The 21,761-nt window shown below is 41.7% G+C and overlaps 1 protein-coding gene across 1 annotated transcript in view; it reads left to right on the top strand.

Moving 5' to 3' along the window:
• LOC142585987 (ATP-binding cassette sub-family A member 2-like) overlaps window positions 1–21,761 on the top strand; it is a 275,223-nt gene that overhangs the window by 30,345 nt on the left and 223,117 nt on the right. The window contains exons 4-5 of the mRNA XM_075697164.1: window positions 5,099–5,256; window positions 12,905–13,026. Coding sequence (XP_075553279.1) covers window positions 5,099–5,256; window positions 12,905–13,026 — 280 coding nt within the window. The remainder of the gene's footprint in view (window positions 1–5,098; window positions 5,257–12,904; window positions 13,027–21,761) is intronic.

Genomic DNA, 21,761 nt, shown 5'->3' on the forward strand with positions numbered 1-21,761 from the left:
GGGGGGGGGGGTCTTGCTTCTGGACCACCATCAGTTAGTTGCACTTCGCTCCTCAAAAAGGCAGGATGTGTTTCAAGTGAGCTGAAGAACACTTTGCAGTGGGGTGAACACGGTTTGAATCACGGATCTGGGACTTCAAAGAGATGTGACGTGATGCTAACGAATTTCTCTCACATTTACCACTGAATTGCACTGAACTGTTCTTTTTTGTACAAATCAAGAATGAACGTGTTATGTTTGTATAAAACACAACATGAACAGAAGTGCATTAGCCTTACTGCACACTTGTGATTAAGGGGATTAAAGGCGGGGGGGGGGGGGGGCACACCCATGAAGGTTAACTTTTGAAGTGCTGGCTTAATCTTAATAAAAATTGTAACGGTATGTTCAGAACACTAATGTTAGACTGGGTGCCAAATTTTATCATTACAAAGTAATTTGTCGGAATTAAGACTATACAAAAGTTTAGGTGACTATGGTTAGTCATAAAAGCTACTGTTCTGCAATGACAAGAAAGTTCAGAATTTGTGTGCCTTATATAACATTAGGAAGCCCCAAAATATGCTACTGTGAAGCCATTTCTTTACATTTCAGTAGTTTTCATATAAAAGAAAAGTTATTATAATTGGCACTGATACAACTGCACTTCCACCTTGTGTTTGTACTTTAACAAGGAAGGCAAAACTTTATTAAAAATCCCAGTCCATAGTAGTGTTCTGCATAAAATTTAACCCAAGAAAACTTTGTAAATCAAAGTTTGTGTTATGTTATATAAAAACAGTGGTTGTTGAAAACTCGGACATTGCTAAAAAATGCAAGATTATGAAAATGCCTTCAAAGATCCGACATTGTGCCATCTTATTTGCCTAACCCCTCCCCCCCTCCCCTCCTTAGAACATAAGGAGGGGAGGGGGGGGGCTTCTTCTCGTATTCTGCGTTCTTCTCTGAGAATGGCTTCAATCTCCCACTTTTTCTGGGACTGCTTTTGCACACTCTGCTGCATTAACTGTCATCTTAGATGTACATTCTTTGAAACTCATTTCCAAATAGTAAGCCTTGTGCATGCCACAAACAGCAGCCAGCTTCTCGGGCATTTGCTGAATACCTTTAGTCCTGCATTTAATTTTATGACCGCCTGGGCTATGGCCGCTTGAAACACCAGAGCTTGCCGAATAGATGCTTTCAGAGTCGAAGAATACACTGCACAGGTTCTCTCAGTGGCCTGGAAAGCCCGGAGCGCAAGCTTCTTTGCTAACAGTATTGTTATGTGGAAGCACAGCAGGAAAACTATTTACAAGGCCTATTTACAAGGTATAGCAAGCACTGGCCAACATGGAAGCAACATAATCTTCTTCGAGTAGCACGTAACAGTATTATTATAACATCATTTCAGGTAAGGCATCCTAATTGTCATGAGCCCCTTTTTGTACATATAATGTTGTATTCCCACCCTTTATGTAATATCCCTATATGGGGTCTTTAATGAAATAAAGTGATGTAAAGTGAATTCGTTTGAGAATTGCTGACTTGAAATAGAAGCAAACCTCTGGATGTCTTGGTTGATAAGGGCGAGAAAAATGGTGTCCATAATCACTGTAAAAAATAATGATGAGCAAAAGGCAGTGAAAGTACTACTTTCATAATTATAATGTTCTTAATTTGACAGTGCCCTCTTGAACCCTCGTTGAGAACCTAGAAATCTGTGAGCTACCTTTTTGACTTAAAGCATACTGAAATTTTCATGTCCCAATACAACATTTTACACACCAAATATCCAAAGCCATGGCTAGTACTACAGCTGCAATATGCTAATGATGATGAATTGAAACTATTCCTCACACAGAAACTGCATGTCCATTTCATTGTGACTCTCAGTACCACTGCATTGAAGTGACTTTGGTTTTAGTTACAGAGACAGTTCACTGAATGTCGCAGAGGTATTTCACATGGCAATAATGATTGTCTGCCCTCCACAAAATGTGCAGGTTTGTTAGACTGCACTGCTCCAGCAGCCCTGAATATGGACACTTCAGTATGATGATGCAGCGCATGCAATGCAGAGTGTTGTTGTCATACTGTTCATGGCAGGCAGTAGGACATGAACAGTCGTGCTGAAACTCGTAAATGTCTGAAAATTGCATCAGGTGTAACGCATGAGTTGTAAACATAGTATTTTACCTGCCACATTCTGTTGCTGTATTCTGCTTACTATTTCGAGGCAAAGCTGCAGCTGATGGGGCACTGAGCGCCTCAATAGTTGTCACTAACTTCCAAAATTAAGTTTCCGAGTGATAAAATTCAGTGAATGTGGCCAAAACACGTCATTCTACCCTGAGGCCGTCCGTCTTCCTAGTCGTACCTGGTGAGGCTGCTAGGCATATCACCCTGCCCCACTTGCCCACAAGTGTTTTGAATGTGGATTGCTTGTGCTTTAAAACTTGAAGTAAAATTTTAAGTAAAATATTGGAGAAACTCCCATTTAGCCATGTAAGAATGCATTTATTTCTTATGTACTCACTCTACATGTGACCTTCTCTAAATAATTAATCCAATAAATATTACAAATGCTTTAACTCAGAAAACACTTTAAATACTATACATAAAAATAATGAATAGTTCTAACTATAGAAAGTTTGCTTTTCATCAGAATGAATAGAAACAAATAAATGATGTGCAAGCACACTGTACAGAATTTTAACACCTCCCTGTAATGGAGAGATCAGGAAGCATGAATAATAAGTTTACATAAATCACCATAGCATGAAGCTCACAGGTTCGACTAGACAAAAATAATTGCAAAACAGATGTGATGAATCGCATATGCATAAAAAAGATGCGCAAGAAATGGTACCATCAGTTTACATGCAGCAAACAATTATTAGGCACACTAGATGTGCCCAATCAAAGACTTAAGGTAGTTATCAAAAACGGTTATGAGGCACGCAGTGGAAACATCGTAAACATCACTGCAAATACATATTCTGTGCCCATAAGAATTAAGGAGAACATTTCAGCATGAATTGAAATCCCTGTCCACTGTTTGCCTAGAAAAAGCAGACAGTGATACTTTCACTTGTGTGCAATATGAAACTAAATCAAAAATGGAAAACTGCATAAGCATTCCACAAGCAGATGTAGTGCTTCTAAATATCCTGCACCAAGCAGTCTTTGAGCAGACTAATATCCATCTCGTACGCATCAATGAGGTGTCAGTGCAAAAGTTGTGTAGGATGCTGAAAAATGACTGATAACAGTGTTTAGAGCTACCTAGGTCTTGTGTGGCCTTTTTCTCTGGCACAAAAAGAAAGTGTGCAAAATTTTAAAAAATACTATGCGACAGTGCGTGCACACGCCAGTGAAAGCAGCTGTCTGAGACTTAACCCTTGCCATCTAGAACACTGTGCATCTTGTGTATGTTCAAAGCCAGACCTTCACGTTTTATAAGGAACAAAGATATGTGCCGAAAGCTACTGGTGCGTCAGGAAAAGAGTGACGGTGTTCATTACCAGTCGCTTGAGCTAGGCCCGTATTTGACGACATTTGTGTTTGAGTGTGCTGGAATCCATGGTGTGTGAATGCCTTATCTATACTCTATCTCACAAGCTGGTTTCAACACTGCCGAAAATATGATGCATACACAGGCAATATCTTTGTGCAGCGGTATATAGTTCCGGACATAACTGACTGATTATTGGCTACACTAAAGAGTTTTATTTTTGCTCACTACATGATGTGGTACAGCGATACATGACATGTTAGGACCTTTGTGCATGCAAATCGTATACTGCGAATTACTGTGGTAGTTACTACCGGTTACCGTAATAGTCACGCTAACCATGGCAACATGGCACTGCCCATACAGTGCCAACCACCCACTTTGATCCGAATTCGTGCTTGTTACTGGCTCTCCACCCTGTCAGCAAGAAACAAGTGGCAAAATCCATCATCGCTAAGTTTCATCTCAAGCTTAGGTCAAAGAATTAGGTATGTTCTTCCCTAATTATTGAGATTGGCTGTTTGTTTTCATGCTGCTAGGACTACAGGCACGGTGCCAAGCCTTAAAACTGGTTTGATTTCTAGTTGGCAGATGGCGCCACAACATTAGCACTGATGATGTGTTGCCGATGCGGAATACTAGAAAGGCTTAGTTCACTGCATTATTAATTTACTGCCCCACTCTAGCGTGGGACCTGATGACGGTAGCGAGCAAACACCAAGTAGATGCCAAGCAGACGCTACGCCACAGGTGTGTATTTATGAGGGCGTTTGTCCTTACTACTTGCTAAGTAGGCTGCAAGGTAAATGCAGGGAAAGCACACAGGTGAAGCGAAGCCTCACTGTCACATGCATGTAAATAAAGCTTATGGTTACAGTGTCAAAGCATTTTTTGCATCATTCCAACAACCATGAAGCCTTTCACATGATGGCAAGCAGACACTGAGCAGGCGACGCGGCGTGAATGAGCACATCTTGAGGGGCATTCGGCCTTTTTATTGGCTAGGAATTCGTGTAGCTTCTGCAGTGCTGCAGCCTGCTTGTGAGATGGTGTATAGTGATATTTTAACATTTTTGTGGGTTTTCTTTTGTGATCAGAGAAACAGACCACACAAGACCTAGGTTCCTTTAAACACTACTCCTACTCACAAATTAGTGGTATATTTCAGAGTGGTGTATAATACATCAATTTTGTTTGTTTTAGATGTATTATTGGGTGTAATTTACAGAATTGTGATATTGTTTTTCATTTCTGAGTTTAAACAGAGTTGTTAACTTGATACTTCAATTTTTTGATATCTTTAAATGTTCAAGAATTTTTCTAAAAATATTGACGGCATAAATAAAAATTTGCTTCTCAGTCACTAGATTTAAAATTGTTCTTTTAACTGCAACAAAGCTAATCAAAATCGGCACAGTGGTTGCTGAAAAAGTGATTTCTCCATTTCCATGTATTTGGATAAGAGCTTCCGGGCTAAAGCTTACTCTCAATATCGTGTTGAGTAGGTAGATGTGTTTATCCCAATGTTTGATGAACGTGTTCAACTGATGAGCTGTTGCATACGTTAACTACTTCATTAATTGATGTTCGTTATTTTTTCAGAGTTACTCCATTTCTCGAGCGACTAAAGAATGTCTCGAAGCACCACAACTTTTTTTTACCAGGCTTTACGCTTGGAGACTTAGATCTTATTCCTTCTATCTTCAAGACCATTGTAGAGGATCCTATAGCCTTACATGATTGCTTCACACAGGCCCCAGGTAAAAACCAGTGACTGCCTTTAAATTTTCTTATTTAAAGGTTTCCCATGTTCTTTTCAATTTATCTATGAGTGTATTGAAGTGTCATGGTATAATGGGAAAATTTTCAATCCTAGAAAATTTTGCAATAAAAGTATCAATATTTTTTCCATCTCTGTCATAATACTATTTGAAATTGCAGCCTTTATTGGACATTGTGTATAGGGTTGGCTTCTATGCCAGGACTGCACTGCCAGTTACCATGTACAAATGTGCCACTTGCTGCATCTAGTGGCCAAGTAAATGGCCTAATGAGGTTCTTGAATTGAATGGCTGAGTTTAAGACAGGAATAGGTGCTACTTATGTTAATTTGCTGATAAGCAGCAGTGACATATTAATATGCTTTCTGTCATGGTCTTGTTCAAAGTTAAAAGGAACAAACCTTTTCGTAACAGAAGGCTTTTCATTCAGAGTGCGTCAAATACGAAAAAAATTATGGCTAAGTGCGAAACAGGAAACAGAAAATAATGCTAAGGTGAAGTTGTTCTTTGATAAGTTAAGCGTGGACGGCGTAATGTTTGGCTGGGACGAAGCTAAAGATAAGCGCTTTAAACTTACTAAAAAGAAATGAATTGAGAAGATTAACAGCAGGCCTTTCACAATTCTTAACATGAATTGCCGCAGTGTCGTGAATAAGACTGTCCAGCTTGAGAGCATGCTTTTTTCACTAGAACCCGACGTGGCCGTACTAACCGAAACTTGGTTAAGCGATGATATATTTGACAGTGAATTCGTACCAAAGAATTATAAAGTGTTACGTAGGGACTGGGATAGAAGAGGGGGAAGTATTGCTATACTGTATAATTCTTCCATTATGCTTCAGAGAATGCCTGACGTTCCGGATGTAGAAAGCATATTTTGTAAATTATACATCAATAATTTTAGATATATCCTTGCAGGCTTGTACAGACCTCCTAACTCCACTGTTGATAACTTGGAGTGCTTGTAAACTTATATGCATTCATATGTAACGCGAGAAGATAAATTAATACTAACCGGTGATTTCAACCTGCCAAATATCAATTGGGAAACTTTTTCTTCGTATTCAATTCAAAGTGCGGAAAGTGTTATGACTGATATAGCTTTTACTTTTGATCTACTACAAATTGTGAAGGATTTCACAAGAATTCAAAATGATTCAAGGTCCATTCTTGATTTGTTTTTTGCAAGTGGCACCATTAAAGACTCCATCTCATATACAGTAACATCTGGTATTTCTGATCACAAAGCAGTTGTCCTGATGTTGAAAAGTGCTTTAATCAATCGAACCAATAAGGTTCATTATTTTCCAAATTTTTCAAGAGCACAGGATGACTCTATAATAAATGCGCTAGCTTTTAACTACGATCACTTTCAAGGCCTTGATTGTAGTGTAAACGACCTCTGGCTTTTTTTTAAGGACCTCGTTTTTGATTGTGTGGAACGCTTTGTTCCTAAAATAGTGAAGAAGTCGGAGCGCCGCAATCCATAGATTACGCGGGAGACGTTACAGATGAGGCGGAAACTTAAGCGATTAAAAAAGAAACGCGCCATAATAAAGGACGGCGAAGAGCTGAAAGCCGATATTGATAACTTGTCCGAAAAACTTCACGAAAAGATTGTCAAAGATAAAGAGTATTATCACAGCACATTACTACCAGACTTTATCAGATCATCTCCCGAGAAATTCTGGAGGGTTGTGACGCCCGCCTCTTCGTCTTCCGACACATTTTTTATAAACGGTGAAAGTGTGCGGGATGAAAAAACTGTGTGTTCTGCTCTTAATAACCATTTTAAGAGTGCATTCACAAGTGATGATGGCTGTTTACCATGCTTTTCTGCGGAACTGCCTTCCCTTCCCGACATTGTTATTTCGGAAAAGGGTATTCTAAATTTATTGTTAAAGCTTGACATTAAAAAATCTCCAGGGCCAGATGATATTCCGAACTGTTTTCTAAAGCGTCATGCTGAATGGTGTGCAAAATATCTGTACATTCTATTTGCGAAGTCAATCAACGAAGGATCATTACCGGAAGACTGGAAAATTGCTAGAATAAAACCTTTACATAAATCGGGAGATAAATCTCGCATCAAAAATTACAGACCGATTTCATTAACATCAACATCTTGTAAGCTCTTAGAACATATAATTCATAAACATATAACTGGTTTTCCAGACGAACATAACGTTTTCACAAACATGCAGCATGGTTTTAGAAGTGGCCTTTCGACTACTACTCAACTAGTTGAAATCATACATGACTTTGCTAACACTGTAAACAAAGGGAAACAAACAGACACGATATTCATGGATTTCAGCAAGACATTTAATTGGGTGTCTCATGTTAAATTGCTTCATAAGCTAGGAGCTGTGCTTAAAAACGATAAAATATTAGCATGGATTAAAGCCTACCTTACAAACCGCCATCAGTTTGTTACTGTAAATAAAACAACCTCTGATATAGCTGCTGTCAATTCTGGTGTCCCTCAGGGATCCGTTCTTGGCCCCCTTTTCTTTTTGTTATATATAAACGATATTGTCACTAACCTCTCTGTTAAAATCAGGCTTTACACTGACGACTGCGTTCTGTACGATAAAATAACAGAAGAAGACCAACTTAGGTTAAACAGGGACTTTAATAAGGTAGTTGAGTGGTGTAGACAATGGCAAATGTGCATTAATTTCGAAAAGACAGTATATATGCAGATAACGTTAAAAAAGAAGCCACTGGTATATCGCTATGGCACAGAAAACGCTTTTTTGTCAGAGGTAGCGCAATATAAGTACCTTGGCTTGTACATAACAAAGGATCTTTCCTGGTCAAAGCGCCTTGACACAGTAATAGCAAATTGTCGCCGCAAGTTGTTTTTTCTAAGACGCGTATTAAAATACTCCACACCAACAGTACATCTATTGGCATGCAAAACACTAGTCCGCCCCGTTTTAGAATATGCTATAGTTATATGGGACCCGTTCACTAAAAGCGATATTGGAAAGCTAGAAAGCTGACAGAAAAAAGCAGTCCGATTCATCTACAATACATATGGACGTAGTTCTATTACTAGCCTTTTATCTCGGAGCGGCTTGCCTTCTATAAGTGACAGAAATCGTGCATGTCGTCTAAAATTCTTTTTCCAACTAATAAATGGTCACTACAACATCGACACGTCTCACATTATCACCTATGCAACAGGTTACGCTACCAGACAGCGACACTCACTAGCTGTAACTCCATTTACAACATGTGTCAACTGCTTCAAGTACTCCTTTTTTCCGAGAACTATAGTAGATTGGAATAAGCTGGCCGATAAAACTGTAACACAGGACTCATTATCACTTTTCGAAACATATCTTTAACTTTTGTTTTTTTGCACTTGCTGAGATTGTTAGTGATAGCACTGTTTGACTGTATGATTGGGAAAGATCGCTGAAGTAATGTTGAAGCGCTTGTTTTTGCACCTGTTTTTTTTTTGCGCCTGTTCTTTTGCGCTTGTGTGAAGTGCTTGTATGACGAATTTTTTTAGTGCAATTCCCCATTTTTGTATGTATTTTGTTTTGTGAACTTACTCGTGTACCACGCTGCTAAGATCTTGTTTAAAATCGCAGTATTTAAAAATAAATAAATAAATAAATAAAAAATTGTAATAATTTTGCATAGTAGTTAACTTGCTGTCAATAAATGTAATTGCAAATTTCATACTAGTGATTACTACACTGGCTTATTTTCTTATCTGCCTTATCTGCATTTGCCATCGTGGCTCAGTGGCTGTGATGTTTCGTTGCTGAGCGCAAAGTTGCATGTTCAATTCCTGTATGTACCGTATATACCCTTGTAATGAACTAACTTTTTTCCCCAATATACCGAAACAAAGTTGGGGGTGCTTTCATTATGAGGAGTAAATTTCATGGGGACATATTCAAAACGGCAAAAGTTGAAAAGTAAAACGGTAATGATTTAAAACATGCATAAGATAACTTTGCAGTAAAAGTACATGTATGCCATTTGCAATCTGTAACTTCACTTTGGAACCACCAGACCTGCCGTTCAGGTCGCTGGCCGCTTCATCCACATCGTGGTTCCACCATAGAATAAAGAACCAACACGTCAGCTGCGCAAAGTCGACGCGGCCTAGGTCAATCACGCACGGCGAAACTGAATGCATGCTGCACACGCTCCCAACAGCGATCAGCGAACTCCAATCGTGCCCCAGCTCATCATCATGGCCACTTCCGGCCATCTGCTGTTATCGCATGCATCACGTTGAAGTGCGCACCTGTTTTGGCAAGAATGCTGTGTGCGTCTCTTTCCTCGACCGTCTTGCTCATCAGCATGTCAAAGTTTATTGGTGTCTGATCAGCATTTCTGTTTTGTGAGCAGATAAACTCTATGTCCCGCAGCAGGCGTGTAACTCGACTTGAGGCCCATCACACACATCAATACCCAAGGCAGGTAGAAAAGCGAGCCACAGACATGCAAATTCGACACTACGCCCGACTATGACCACTAGGCCGATCATGTGCCGGCCACCCCTTTTTCACTTCGACTCTCCCGTGTGCCGCACTCGGATGCACATCCCGCACGTGCGCTCTTCTATTCCATTAGCATAAATTACGTAAACTGCATATGTTGCTGGAGCCGTTTGCATTTTTTTCTCTCTCGAATCTGGGAGGGGCCTTTGCGCCAGCACTGGCAGAAAGGATGCGTTAAGCATTAAGTGCACTTGCTTTAAACACGTGCAAGAGTAAAAGATTGTAATCTCTCCGACAAACTACAGCACAGCTGTTCGATCGTGGGACTGCACAGTAGCAAAGTTGGGGGTGCGTTCATTACGCGAGGAAAAAAGAAAATTAGTTTTTTTGCGACTAATCTGGGGGTGCGTTCATTATGGTGAGTAAATACGGTGGTCTTTCTCTCTGCATGTGCTTTTCTTTTTTTAAATCTTTTTGTCTCCTCTTACCCCTTCCCCAGTGCAGGGAAATGAACTGGATGTTTACCTCCTGTTTAATATTCACGACCTTCGCATCTCATTTATATATATATATCTCTCTCGTGTCTGTAGTGGCCTTATTCTTATAAAGTTTCAATGTCCAAATGCCCACCTCCTGAAATTTTGTTGCCTAATACAAAGCCTTATATCATGAATATTAATTCGCGGCCTTCCACTAGATCAGTTCGGTTCAGTTTCAGTTTATTCTTCATCCAAAAAACAATGAGTAAATAACAAATAGTATGCAGACGAGGGTCTCAAAGTCGATGACTGCAACGATCACCTTTCATAACTCAGGAGTAGCTTTGCATTATGAAAACTGCATGAGGTATTATTTTATTCTGTGCGTCAACATCACTAGAAGATGACCTGTAGTTGCCACTTTTGTGTGAAATATGGAATCGTGACTGTGGGCACTGCTGTGTTGTGGCGAGAGCAGTCATCATGTCATGGCAAAATGTCAACTGTGAAGCCACACAGTTTGGATGTTTAATTTCTTTTGTTGGGGAGCATTGTATTGCTCCAGTGGTTGGTTAATACTTATCAACAGCATTAGCAACAGCAAGTTGTCTCTGGCAAATTTGAATGTTTATGGTAAGGATGTGGATAGTATTAACGTGCAACCAAGCTGTTATGCTCCTCTGGTCAGAGTGCTTGCTTACGAAGTAGGGAAGAGCAGATAGTGGTTTCGACAAAAATAAACTTTTCTGTGCACCCCGAATATTGAATATTACAGTCATCATTCTTGAAATGGGATTTTTGTGTGCAAAATAGGGTTTGTAAAGACTTCAAGAATATCTTTTGTGAGAATAATGATGATGACAGAACATTTATTTAGAAAGGATTGCACTTTGACCTACTGTTTGGAAGAAATAAGGGGTGTGGGTATATTGAAGAGGGAATTTGCTATCAGTAGGGGTATCTACAACTGGTACACTAGCCCTAACTTCCTGGCCAAATTTGAGAGAGTCATAGTTAGGGATTGGAATTTTTTATTTTTATTGATAAATGTTGAAAACTGCCTACTGATTCCATTTTCAGAAATTTGGTTGAAACCAAAAAGTGCCGTATTCAGTAATTCATCCTGGCTAGTCACACTGGGTCTATACAATGTGACTGGACCTTCCCAAGTGGGCTGGGTGCTTGTACAACGGCTCCTGCGCATGTGGGGATGAGAGTGGGGGTTTTGGACAAGCAGGCTTTCTTTTTGCCAGCCTTGCCTGAATACCGGGGGCTTCGCTAACCTTGTCATGACAAAAGGGATTGAATAGGGGAGCTTTGTGCTGCATCCATTCCTGCCCCACTCTTCTCGAGTGTCCTCGTCAGCTTATGCCTCTGGCTGTGAAAAAAAGCGAACGGGATTTGGTCATGGGATAAAAAGTGATGCTTTTCAAGCATGAGCCATCATCAGTGCATGCCAGCTTGTGAATGCAAATAATCAATTAATTAGTTCAATAATTAATTTGCCTTTCTTCCTTTATGACAATAAAGCTTTCTCATTTTGCTGTTTCTCTGCCAATATGAATATGTGTGAGCAGTTTTCCAAATTGCTGAAAAGGCAGTACTGTAAAGAAGTAAGTACTGAATTTCCTGGGGAAAATAAATGCCGATAAATACTTGCCAAATTTTGCAAAAGTAAATGCTGAAAAATCCAATCCCTAGTCATAGGCTATATGATGGTCCTATAGACTGCCCGCCAGCCAAATACACTCCTCGTAGCCAGTGATCCCTTCCTGCTGAAAGTGTATTTTGCATGCCATACTTGCGCTTGAAGGCATATTGCAGTGAAGATATTAAGGTATCATTTTTTGTTTCATTGCATAATTCCATAGAGAGTAGAGCCAGTCAGTGGCACAACTATAGGGGTCATCACAAATGGCTATATAAGCAGATTCATTAGCTTTGTGACCCTTTCGTTGTCTAATCGGAGAGAAATGCACTCACTCATGCCAAAACTCTCACCTCACTCTAGCATGTCCTCGTCAACGAGCTGGTGTCAGCTTAGAAAATGCCATTACCAACCAACAACTACAGAATGCGGCTGGTGGGGCAAAGAAGCTATCGCTTAAATGTTTCAGTTCGACGCTCCACCTAGAAGGCTTACCTTTTGGGTTTCTCACCATCGGTTCAGAGCTCTTAACTAGCCTTAAATTATTGAAACACTCTTAATATTGCAGTTCTTTAATATTACAGAAGCAAAGCTGACAGTTTTGTGCTAGTAACTACTCTCTGGTAAACTTCAGATATGTCTTGATGCCAATAGAGAACTGAGACAAGTGTCTGTACCTGACTGCAGCCAATAATGAAAGCTTGTGGGAAAAATAAATTCTCAATTTGAAGCATGTGGGGAAAATAATTTTTCTCTCTGCAAGTTTTTTCATGATAGTGGGTGTAGGGTATATAGGCTATAGGGTGAGTTGCTGATTTGACCTAATAGTGCTGTTGACATAAAAAAAAAATCCATTTAATTATTGAAATAGAGCCTGCTTCAGTACTAGGAATATAATTACTTCAGGTGTGTAATGTCTTCACTCTGCATGCACAAGATGCTACTTTCTGAATATTATTAGTTCAGATTATTACATGTTACTGTTGTATCCACTGTGTGCAAGCTCTTATGTTTTGTGTTCTCCTTCACAGCCATGAGGGTAGACTACTTTCTAAAGGACCCCGATGAGCTTAAGGAATTTTTATCTACCAATTTATCACTGCCAAGTCAAGATCTGGATGTTCTGTTTAATTCTTCTCTTGATATGAAACAAGTAAGTTGTTCTGTTTGATGTGAACACAGCATTACATCTTTGCAGACATCTTTTTTCTCCCTAATTTCTTTTTTGAATCTGTTTTCACTTCTTTCACTTTGCTATTGTTATATTAGTCGACAAGAAAGTGTGTGGTAGTGCAGGCTTACCTGCACTTACTATCTGTGGGACAAATGTCTCTTTAAAAATCATTTTATTGACACTGGTGATGACCTCCATGTAACATAAATAGGGTTCAGTATTTTGGTTTTTATTTTCCCAATATTTGGCATAACTTTCCAGTTCTTATTCTCCCTGTATTCAGAACATACGTTTTAGTTTTTCTTTTCACCATTCTTTCTTCTTTTTTTTTTTCAGTGTAGTATGTGTTATCATGCATACATTGTGAGAGCAAAGTTCAATGACCAACAATTATGTTCATCGCTGTAGTGGTTTGAGTGTCTTATTTTTTTAGCACAAGTTCACCTAATAAAAAGTTAGGTTTATGACTTAGTTTTGGCACTAGTCCTTCACTGTCACTACTACGTGACAATATTTTTCTAGAGGACTTTTCACCAGCTTCTTTTGCTGTAAAATATTTTATGTCAATCTTGCCTTTTGTGTGTGAATATTTAATTTGGTAATTCATGCTGTGATGTGTTGTATGACTGCACATCCTGCTAAACACTGTAGTTGCATACAATGCACAAAATAGAGTTTTTGAGAAAGAGTCCATAGTAAGGGCACAGTGTCATACAACAGTGTGACTATGCAATAATTAAGAGAGTGTATTTGTTATTCGAGCACAAACAGAGTGAGACTTTATTTGTAGCATTATGTGCGTACATATTGTGTATGTAGCATGTCACATTCTTGTCTATATATGGATAATTGAATTCCTATAGTGCACAATGTGGCAGGGATGGTTGGGAACTATTGCTGGTCAAGGGCAGAAAGGGGATAGGCGAGCATTCTAGTAAACATGCACTAAACGACAGGTGTGATCTCCAAGTGCAATGTGTTGACATTAAATCAGTCATCCCACGTTTCAAAGAGTGAGACTAACAGGGAATAAAATTATTGTGATCTGTTTAAAGGAATACTGATGTGAAAATTTAGTCTCCCACTTTTTTTTGCTTTTTTAGGTACCACTTGGCTGCATAATCACAGTATGAAACCTTAATTTCTTGAGAACGCCACAAATAATTAATTACAGTACATTTTATTCGACCTGTTCAAAAAGCATGCCAAGTGCAGTGCTTCTTTGGACATGAAAAAGGAGACCATTCACACCACCAAGTGGTGGTGGTGGTCATGTGATATCAAAAGCAGCTCAAGAGCATGCCAGTAAGCCAGATGCGGTGGTTGAAGACCATGCGATGACCATGTTGATGAAAGCTGCCGAATTGACCCTTATGATTGTGCACTTCTCTTGGCCGTGGTGTTGCACTGCTAAGCACGAGGTCACGGGATCAAATCCCGGCCATGGCGGCTGCATTTTGATGGGGGCGAAGTGCAAAAGCACTCCTGTACTTAGATTTAGGTTTGCATTAGAACCCCGGGTGGTCAAAAATATTCTGGAGTCCCGCACTGCAGCATGCCTCATAATCACATCATGGTTTTGAGACGTAGAGCCCCATAATTTAATTAATTTGAACGAATAGTTATGTTGCCTTTTAATGTGACCAGTTAAAGATGTGTGGCAAGTGCAATGCAACTCTGGATATGAAACAGGAGGCAGTACACATCACCAAAAAAGGAGGTTGTTTTCATGTAGTACCACCCACCACTGATGTGTGTAGCCACATTATGTTAGTTCCACTGAAAGCCGAGTCCATTCATTAAGTACTTGACAGAAAAAGGGGAGAGGAGGTTTCTCTTTTCCAGAAAAGCGACTGTAGAAAATGAGGCTTAAAGGGCCCCTCAACAGGCCACACGGCAAACTTTGGTTATATGCTGGAAGTTGTTACGTGTTCTCTAGGGAGTGTTCTGCCAAAAAAATTTTTCATATCGGCTCATTAATAGCGAAGAGCCAAGATATAAATATTTCAGTGCCGTGAACCTATGATTTCAGTAGGCGAGCTCCACTGCCTAGCGAGACCCTCTATCCACTTGCCCCGTCTAGCTTCCGCAAGCGAAATTCCTTCCCTGCATTCTCCTATACTGGACCTTGAGGATCGTGTGACACATATGTCATGGGCCCCGCTTTCATTTGTTTTCTCCTTGCTTTTTTGGCAGCGCGGCGCACTTCCACTGGTGGCGCCGTGCGCGAGTAGGTGCGATTGTCTCGTTTCGCGCAGCGCGCAGTTTTGCGTCCTGCGCATGAGGACACCTGACTAGCGGTATAAGTCTGTGCTACACGAATGGTAAGGCAGACACAAGCAGATCACAGAGCATGATCCCGCACTGGAACACGGTATAAAATGACATAGTTCCGGTGTATGCACGCACGATTGCATGGCGTGGGAACGAGCAGATTAAATGGAAGTATATCTCTCTTGCTGTGCTGCGAAGTAAAACAAGAACATTTGGTTTGCGTGTTTTATTATTTCTCTAAGCCTTAATTTGTCTATTCTAGCAACATATTACACAAATAACAGATGTTGCCTTCAATGATTCTCGAAGTCACTTGTCGCCACGAGCGGCATCACAGCACGAATACGTGTACGTAGGCGCACTAGCACGTGTACATCTTCCTCTGGCTTGGAGAGCGGCGGCTGCGAGGACAAGGGAAAATAGCGTTTGGTTTGAAATTTCGGATCTTTCCGCAGCGCGTAGCGATGCAATACTTCGCAGACCCGATCGTTATCACGCATTGTATGCTCTGTGCTTGTCAGCTCAATATGGCCAGACCTGGTGAGGGGCCCTTTAAGGGGAGATGCAACTTGAAACAACTTCTTTAAAATTATTTGTACTAGAGATTTGAACATACTGCCATTCATATAATTTTCTATGTATATTTCAATTATGTCACTAGTTCTTGTGTAGCTGCTATATTTATGTCCTACACAACTGGGGCAAAATATAGCGATCTTTGCAGGCACTTCCTTGGGTTTAGAATTTTCACGAGCTGTAGCTTATTTAGCTCGTTGTAGACTGCAAAGTGCCGTTATCTATCCAAACAGCATGTACAATTACTAGAACTATGCACAAATAATTAGGACACCTTAACTAATCTTTTTTTCACAATCTGATGATATATAACCTTGTACTTTCACAACTACTGCCAAGAGATACTGCAATTTCAAGTAGCTACCAGCATTCTACATATCTTGAAGAGTATGTGTCCCATATTTCATTAATGTATAAGACAATTATAAGTGCACAAGGTTATTCTCATGGGATTGTGAAAAAAATTAGCTGAAGTGTACTAATCTTTTTTTGCTTGGTTCCACTAATTAAACATGCTGTTTGGATAGATATCAGCACTTTGCAGTCTACGAAGAGCTAAGTAAGCTACAGCATGATATTTTTTGTGAAAATTTAATACACAAGAAAGTGCCCACAAAGATAATCATATTCGTTGTTGTGTAGAATCAAGAAATGTAGCAGTAAGACAAAAACTAATGACACATTTAAAATATGCTTGAAGAACTCTCCAATTGGCTCAATTTTTGAACCTCTTGTACAAATAATATATATATATATATTTTTCTAGTAGCATCTTCCGTTAATTTGTGTCAAATGCATAGGAGCATAAAAAGAAGATACATGGAAGGGTCGATTTGCCGATGCACAGGCAGCTTTCAAGGCAACACATTGTGTGGCCTTCAACCCCTGCATCTGGATGACTAGCTTGTGCGAGTGGTTTGTGATACCACGTGATCACCACGTCCTGTTTTGAAGATGGGGTCTTAGCAGACTTCAGACAGATTTGGCATATCTGTGATCTTGGTACCTTGCAGTCACTTCTAGAAAGAAACAGTTCATTAGGTGACTTGTAGATGTCTTATGAACATGACAGTGGTATTAAGTGACACCTCGTCATGCTGAAAATATTTAGCAATAGTCGGAAACAAAGGATATAATAAAAAATAAGTGTGGTAGCTGTAAACTATGTGGAATGTGAGTCTGTGTCATTGTTGCCCTCTTCCATGCTGCCGCCAAGTGTCATCTAACTTAACTGCTGCGCCCTCCAGCAGATGTCGTGGAGTGCCCAAGTTTGATAGGGTGCCTTGCTGTGTGTGCACTGCCGCACACAGCGGGAGGGAGGGCATGTGCTTTGGGGTGCCCTAGAGGTCACGAGTGGGGAGAGCTGGGTCTGATAAGCGTGTCTCAGTCCACATGCACGCTTTCATCCTTGAGCGTGTGTGAAGGTGAAAGCGGCACTCCAATCTCACTGATCACTCACTCAGTGGATGGCCTTGACGAAGTCCTAGCGCAGCACAGTATCTGAATGTGTGAAGGGTGTGAAGAGCAAGCTGTACTCCAGCATAGCATATTGACACTTGGTTGACACTGCCCTTTTTGTGATGTACATAGTCTCCAGGGTCATGTCCAAAGCCAGTACTTGGCAGTACTAGGCACATGTTTTGAATTGGTCCCATTAAAAGGCGATATAAATAATTGCTTGAAGTGCTCTCAAGGAAGTGTAACCTCGTACTGTAAATTCACTGTTGACAGATATCTAAAGCAAAAAAAAGCAAGACGCAAGGTTTTTGTGTCATTACTCCTTGAAATGATTGGGTCATTAATTACTCTTGAAAAAAAAATGTTTCATACTGTCCTGCGCATCAAGCTCTGGTAACGATGAAGTGGTATTCCTCTTTAAGCTTTTTCTATGAATATTAGTATGTATGTATAACGATTGCACTTTATATGAAGTACTTATCTTGGGAAGTCAGTAATCAGATTAGAGGAACATTATAGTTAAGATTTTGAAAGTGAATAGGAAAACTTTCGAGTGGTCCTATTAGAGGGACCCTGAAACAATTTTGACGATTTTGTACAAATGTACTGAGTTGTTTGTAGGTCCTTCTGATCATTAATTGACGCATATAAGTGCTTCGCATAATGCAAGTAATTATAAGTTTTTAAAAATGTACATCGCTACTGATCGCAGCATGCCACTTGGCTGAGTTTTCAGCCGCCCCTGACCAGGTGACACGAGGTGACCATATGATGCCAGTGGGGGCAAACTATCCGATTGGCTGCCCAGGGCGCACCATTGATAATTTTTCCAAGATTATAGCGAACAAATGTTGTTTGTAATAGTTGGTATGTTAGTTAATTTGTTTCTATAAAAAAGAAAGTAACAGAAGGAGAATGCACAAGGACAATTTGTCACTACATTCAAAACTTACAGTGCACAGCAATTGTCGTCTGCTTGTTTTACAATGTTCTCCGTGTTGACCTCTCCACGGTCAGAGTTGGCCTCGATCTTTCTTTCTGCGACCCCCATGGTTCGCCCTTTTTATATTGTGGGCTGCAAACATAGTGACTGGCGATATGTCAAGCTGCAACATCATGTCCCTCTGCAAGGCAGCAGACGAGCGAAGTGGCTGCAGCACATCGGACTGTCGCTATCTGATCGGCACCAGAATTTGTGCGTTTGCAGCCGTCACTTTATGTTGGAGGATTACTGCCACAATAGTCACTGGGCTTCTTCAATTTTCCACTTCTGGCTACCCGCGGGCTGCCAGAGCCAGCCAGAGCGCCTTCGTTTTTCTCGGGTTGCTCCGCCCACCGCGCTACGCACTTCCGCCGGGCCTTCGTTTTGCTCGCGCTGGACGGTTCTGGCTACCCGCGGGCTGCCAGAACCTGCCAGGACGATTTTGGTCTGGCTGCTCTCTGGAAGTTCTCTGGCTAGCAGACGACCAAAAGAGGCGATGGGCGCTCTCCGCCATCTTTACGGGGACTTCACGGATTGCAACGTGGGTGCTTGAGGACTTAAATTTACCTCGCTCAGCCAACTGTCTACGGTCATCTTCGGATTTCCTTACTTCTAGCGTTATCTTTTTAGGTGCTAACGCACCGTCCCGCATCGCGAAGCGGTGTGATACGAGCCGTGGTGAACCGTTTGAAGCTTTTATGTGCGTGTCCCCAGCCGATTGCTTCTTCGCGGTGGTGAACAGCGCGCCGCGCTCCTCTCGTGCGTGCATGTTATCTGCATCGTGTTTCACGCAAGTTGTAGACGCTCATTCACACATTGCGGTACATTTTGGGTACGTCTTTCTCTGGTGGCGTACCTTTTCACATCTCGCGTATGTATATATATATATATCTCCTTTCTCTGCAGTTAGCGAAGGCTTTGCAGCTAGCCCGTGTTCGCTCCGCCTCTCCGTCGTATGCTGTGGCAGCTCGAAGCCGATATGTGTTCGAACTGCAGGCCGTTGACCTAACAATACACTGATTGCACTCGGTACATTTAGACACATGTACATTGGCTTATTTCTCTCATGATTGCAACCAATGTTGTTTTTCATGTGAAACGTTTCGCTCGTCACAGGCGACGTGCATTTTCATGCGCCAGCCGCGTCCCCAGCTCCTTAGGGCTCATTCACACCGGCGACTGACAGTGGTCGCGCGACCAAGTTGGTCGCAAACCGACCAGTCGCAAATGGTCGCAAACGGTCGCCTTTCTTGAAAAGCGACCATTTTGGGCCAGTTGCTCTCTGCGCGATTTTTCAGTCGCGCGACCGTGGTCGCAAAACTGATAAACCAATCAGCGGCGCACCGGAAGTGATCTTTCGTGTGTCTACATCCGGCCTCCTCCGGCGTCGCTTTCAAATTCCGCGTAGATTCCGAGAGTTCTCGCTGAGAACGATAATCTCCGGTATTGCGACTTGCGGGTCGCGCTCAGCCGGGCTTGCCGGTGTGAACATCAGTCGCCTTTGGTCGCTTTTGGATTGCGAGTCGCAAATGGTCGCGCGACCTCCTCAAGTCGCCGGTGTGAACGTGCCCTTAAATGAGAAGCACCATCAGCCACAACAAACTTTATGAAATCGAAGCCCAAGCAGGTCGGCGCGAAATTTTATGCGTATGAGATGTACCCGATAACCTGCTTTTTCATGTCTTGTGATGACACAACGCCAACTCATCAATGTCGCCGGTGGTCGACGTGATCGCTGCGAGCAGGGATCCTCCAGCTATCGCTTTCGAGTATACAATCATGATTTCGCGTCTTGTCATCCGCCGCGTTGAAGGCCATCTGTTGCGCTGCGCAAGCGAGGTTGGCCGAGTACGCGTCCTGCGCCGAGTCGCGCGAAATTGCGCGAAAGTGATCGTATCCCTGAATGCAACAATATATATTTAAGCTGGCAACGCATAAATGGGCCGACTACGCCGAGCGCGCGTCGGCCTCGGTGGGCGCTGCCATGCTGGTAGCATGTTTACATTTCGCCAGCTGTACCGGCGTTCGATTTTGCAAACTTTGGGCAGGTTCGGGTTGTCTTGGGATCCCAGCCCATGTGACTTCCTGTCAGAAGCGGAACTAGCTGGCTGCCATCTGGCTGCTGGCGGGCTGCCGGAACTCCGAAAATCGAAGAGGCCCAGTGTTTCGTGTGTCCGGTATTCAGGTAAACGAAAGCGGGCTGGGCCTGGCCATTTCACGATGCCGTTTCACGGGATGAGCGGAAGCACAAGCGTGAACAGTCTGCATGATGCAGCCACCTGATGGCACAGAGCTCAACCAAACACAGTAGCAGTGACGAACTGTATTCTACTTTGCTGCTGGTGTAAATTTTTGGCAGGAGTGTAATCTTGAACACATTGTTTTTCTAAATTTTCAATATGTTTTACACTTGGTTAGAGCAATATTAGTTCTTTGTTTGGCTGGTTAAGCTCTGCGTCACCAGGTGGCTGGACCGTGGATACCGATCAGGCCACTCACGTACGTCTACGCTAAAGCTCTTTCATCACAGCAATAATAGTATGACGGGGGCTTTAATTTACACCTCCACCCATCCGTCAAAATGCCCAGCTCGCCTGTGATTATCGGAATACTGGACATGCTCGGTGCTATGACGGAATGCTCGCAACGCATGCTGTTTCGATAGCTCTCGCTTGGGATCGATTGCCAGGCATCTGGCAGAGAGGTTGGAGAGGCTTCACGGGCTCACTCCTAGACAACTGGAAGGAGACGACACGACGTCCCATCATGACACAGAACCAGTGAAGGCGGAGCTTAGCCCCGATCACTTGGTGAACTAGTTGAGGAGAAAATGCATGGCTATGGAGGAGGGTAACTTGTAATCGTCTATAGCTCTCGTAGTATGAGACGCTTCACACAAATTGTGGTATGAATGATTTTCTGTAGCTGTACCCTATGCGTCTACAAAATTTATCTGAAATGTTTCAGTGACCCTTGAAAGGCATTGCAGAGTTCAGCTTTCCAACACTTTAATGAAACTTAACATCTCCAAATGTAAAGTTATGCAGAGGTATCCAGTAAACACTATAACAAGAATCACCCGTACTTTTTAAGCTCGACAGCCCTATCCACCGTTGAATCGTATCGTTATCTCGGTATCACTATTAATAGCAAGTTGACCTGGTCTGACCATATAACAAAATTGGCTACCGACACTAATAAATCACTTGGTTACGTCAGACGTACCCTTGCGCTGTGCCCCTCATTCACAAGAAAACTAGCTTATGAAACTTTTATTCGAAGTAAACTTGAATACGCCTCAGCTATTTGGAGCCCGCACCAAGCTTGCTTAATTAATATGTTAGAATCAATACAAAATCGTGCTGCTAGATTCATCACTTCCAGGTACAGCCATGAAGAAAGTGTCAGTGTGATTAAATCATCT

The sequence above is a fragment of the Dermacentor variabilis genome, chromosome 1, assembly GCF_050947875.1.
Source record: "Dermacentor variabilis isolate Ectoservices chromosome 1, ASM5094787v1, whole genome shotgun sequence".
In the NCBI taxonomy this organism is placed as follows: Eukaryota; Metazoa; Arthropoda; class Arachnida; order Ixodida; family Ixodidae; genus Dermacentor; species Dermacentor variabilis.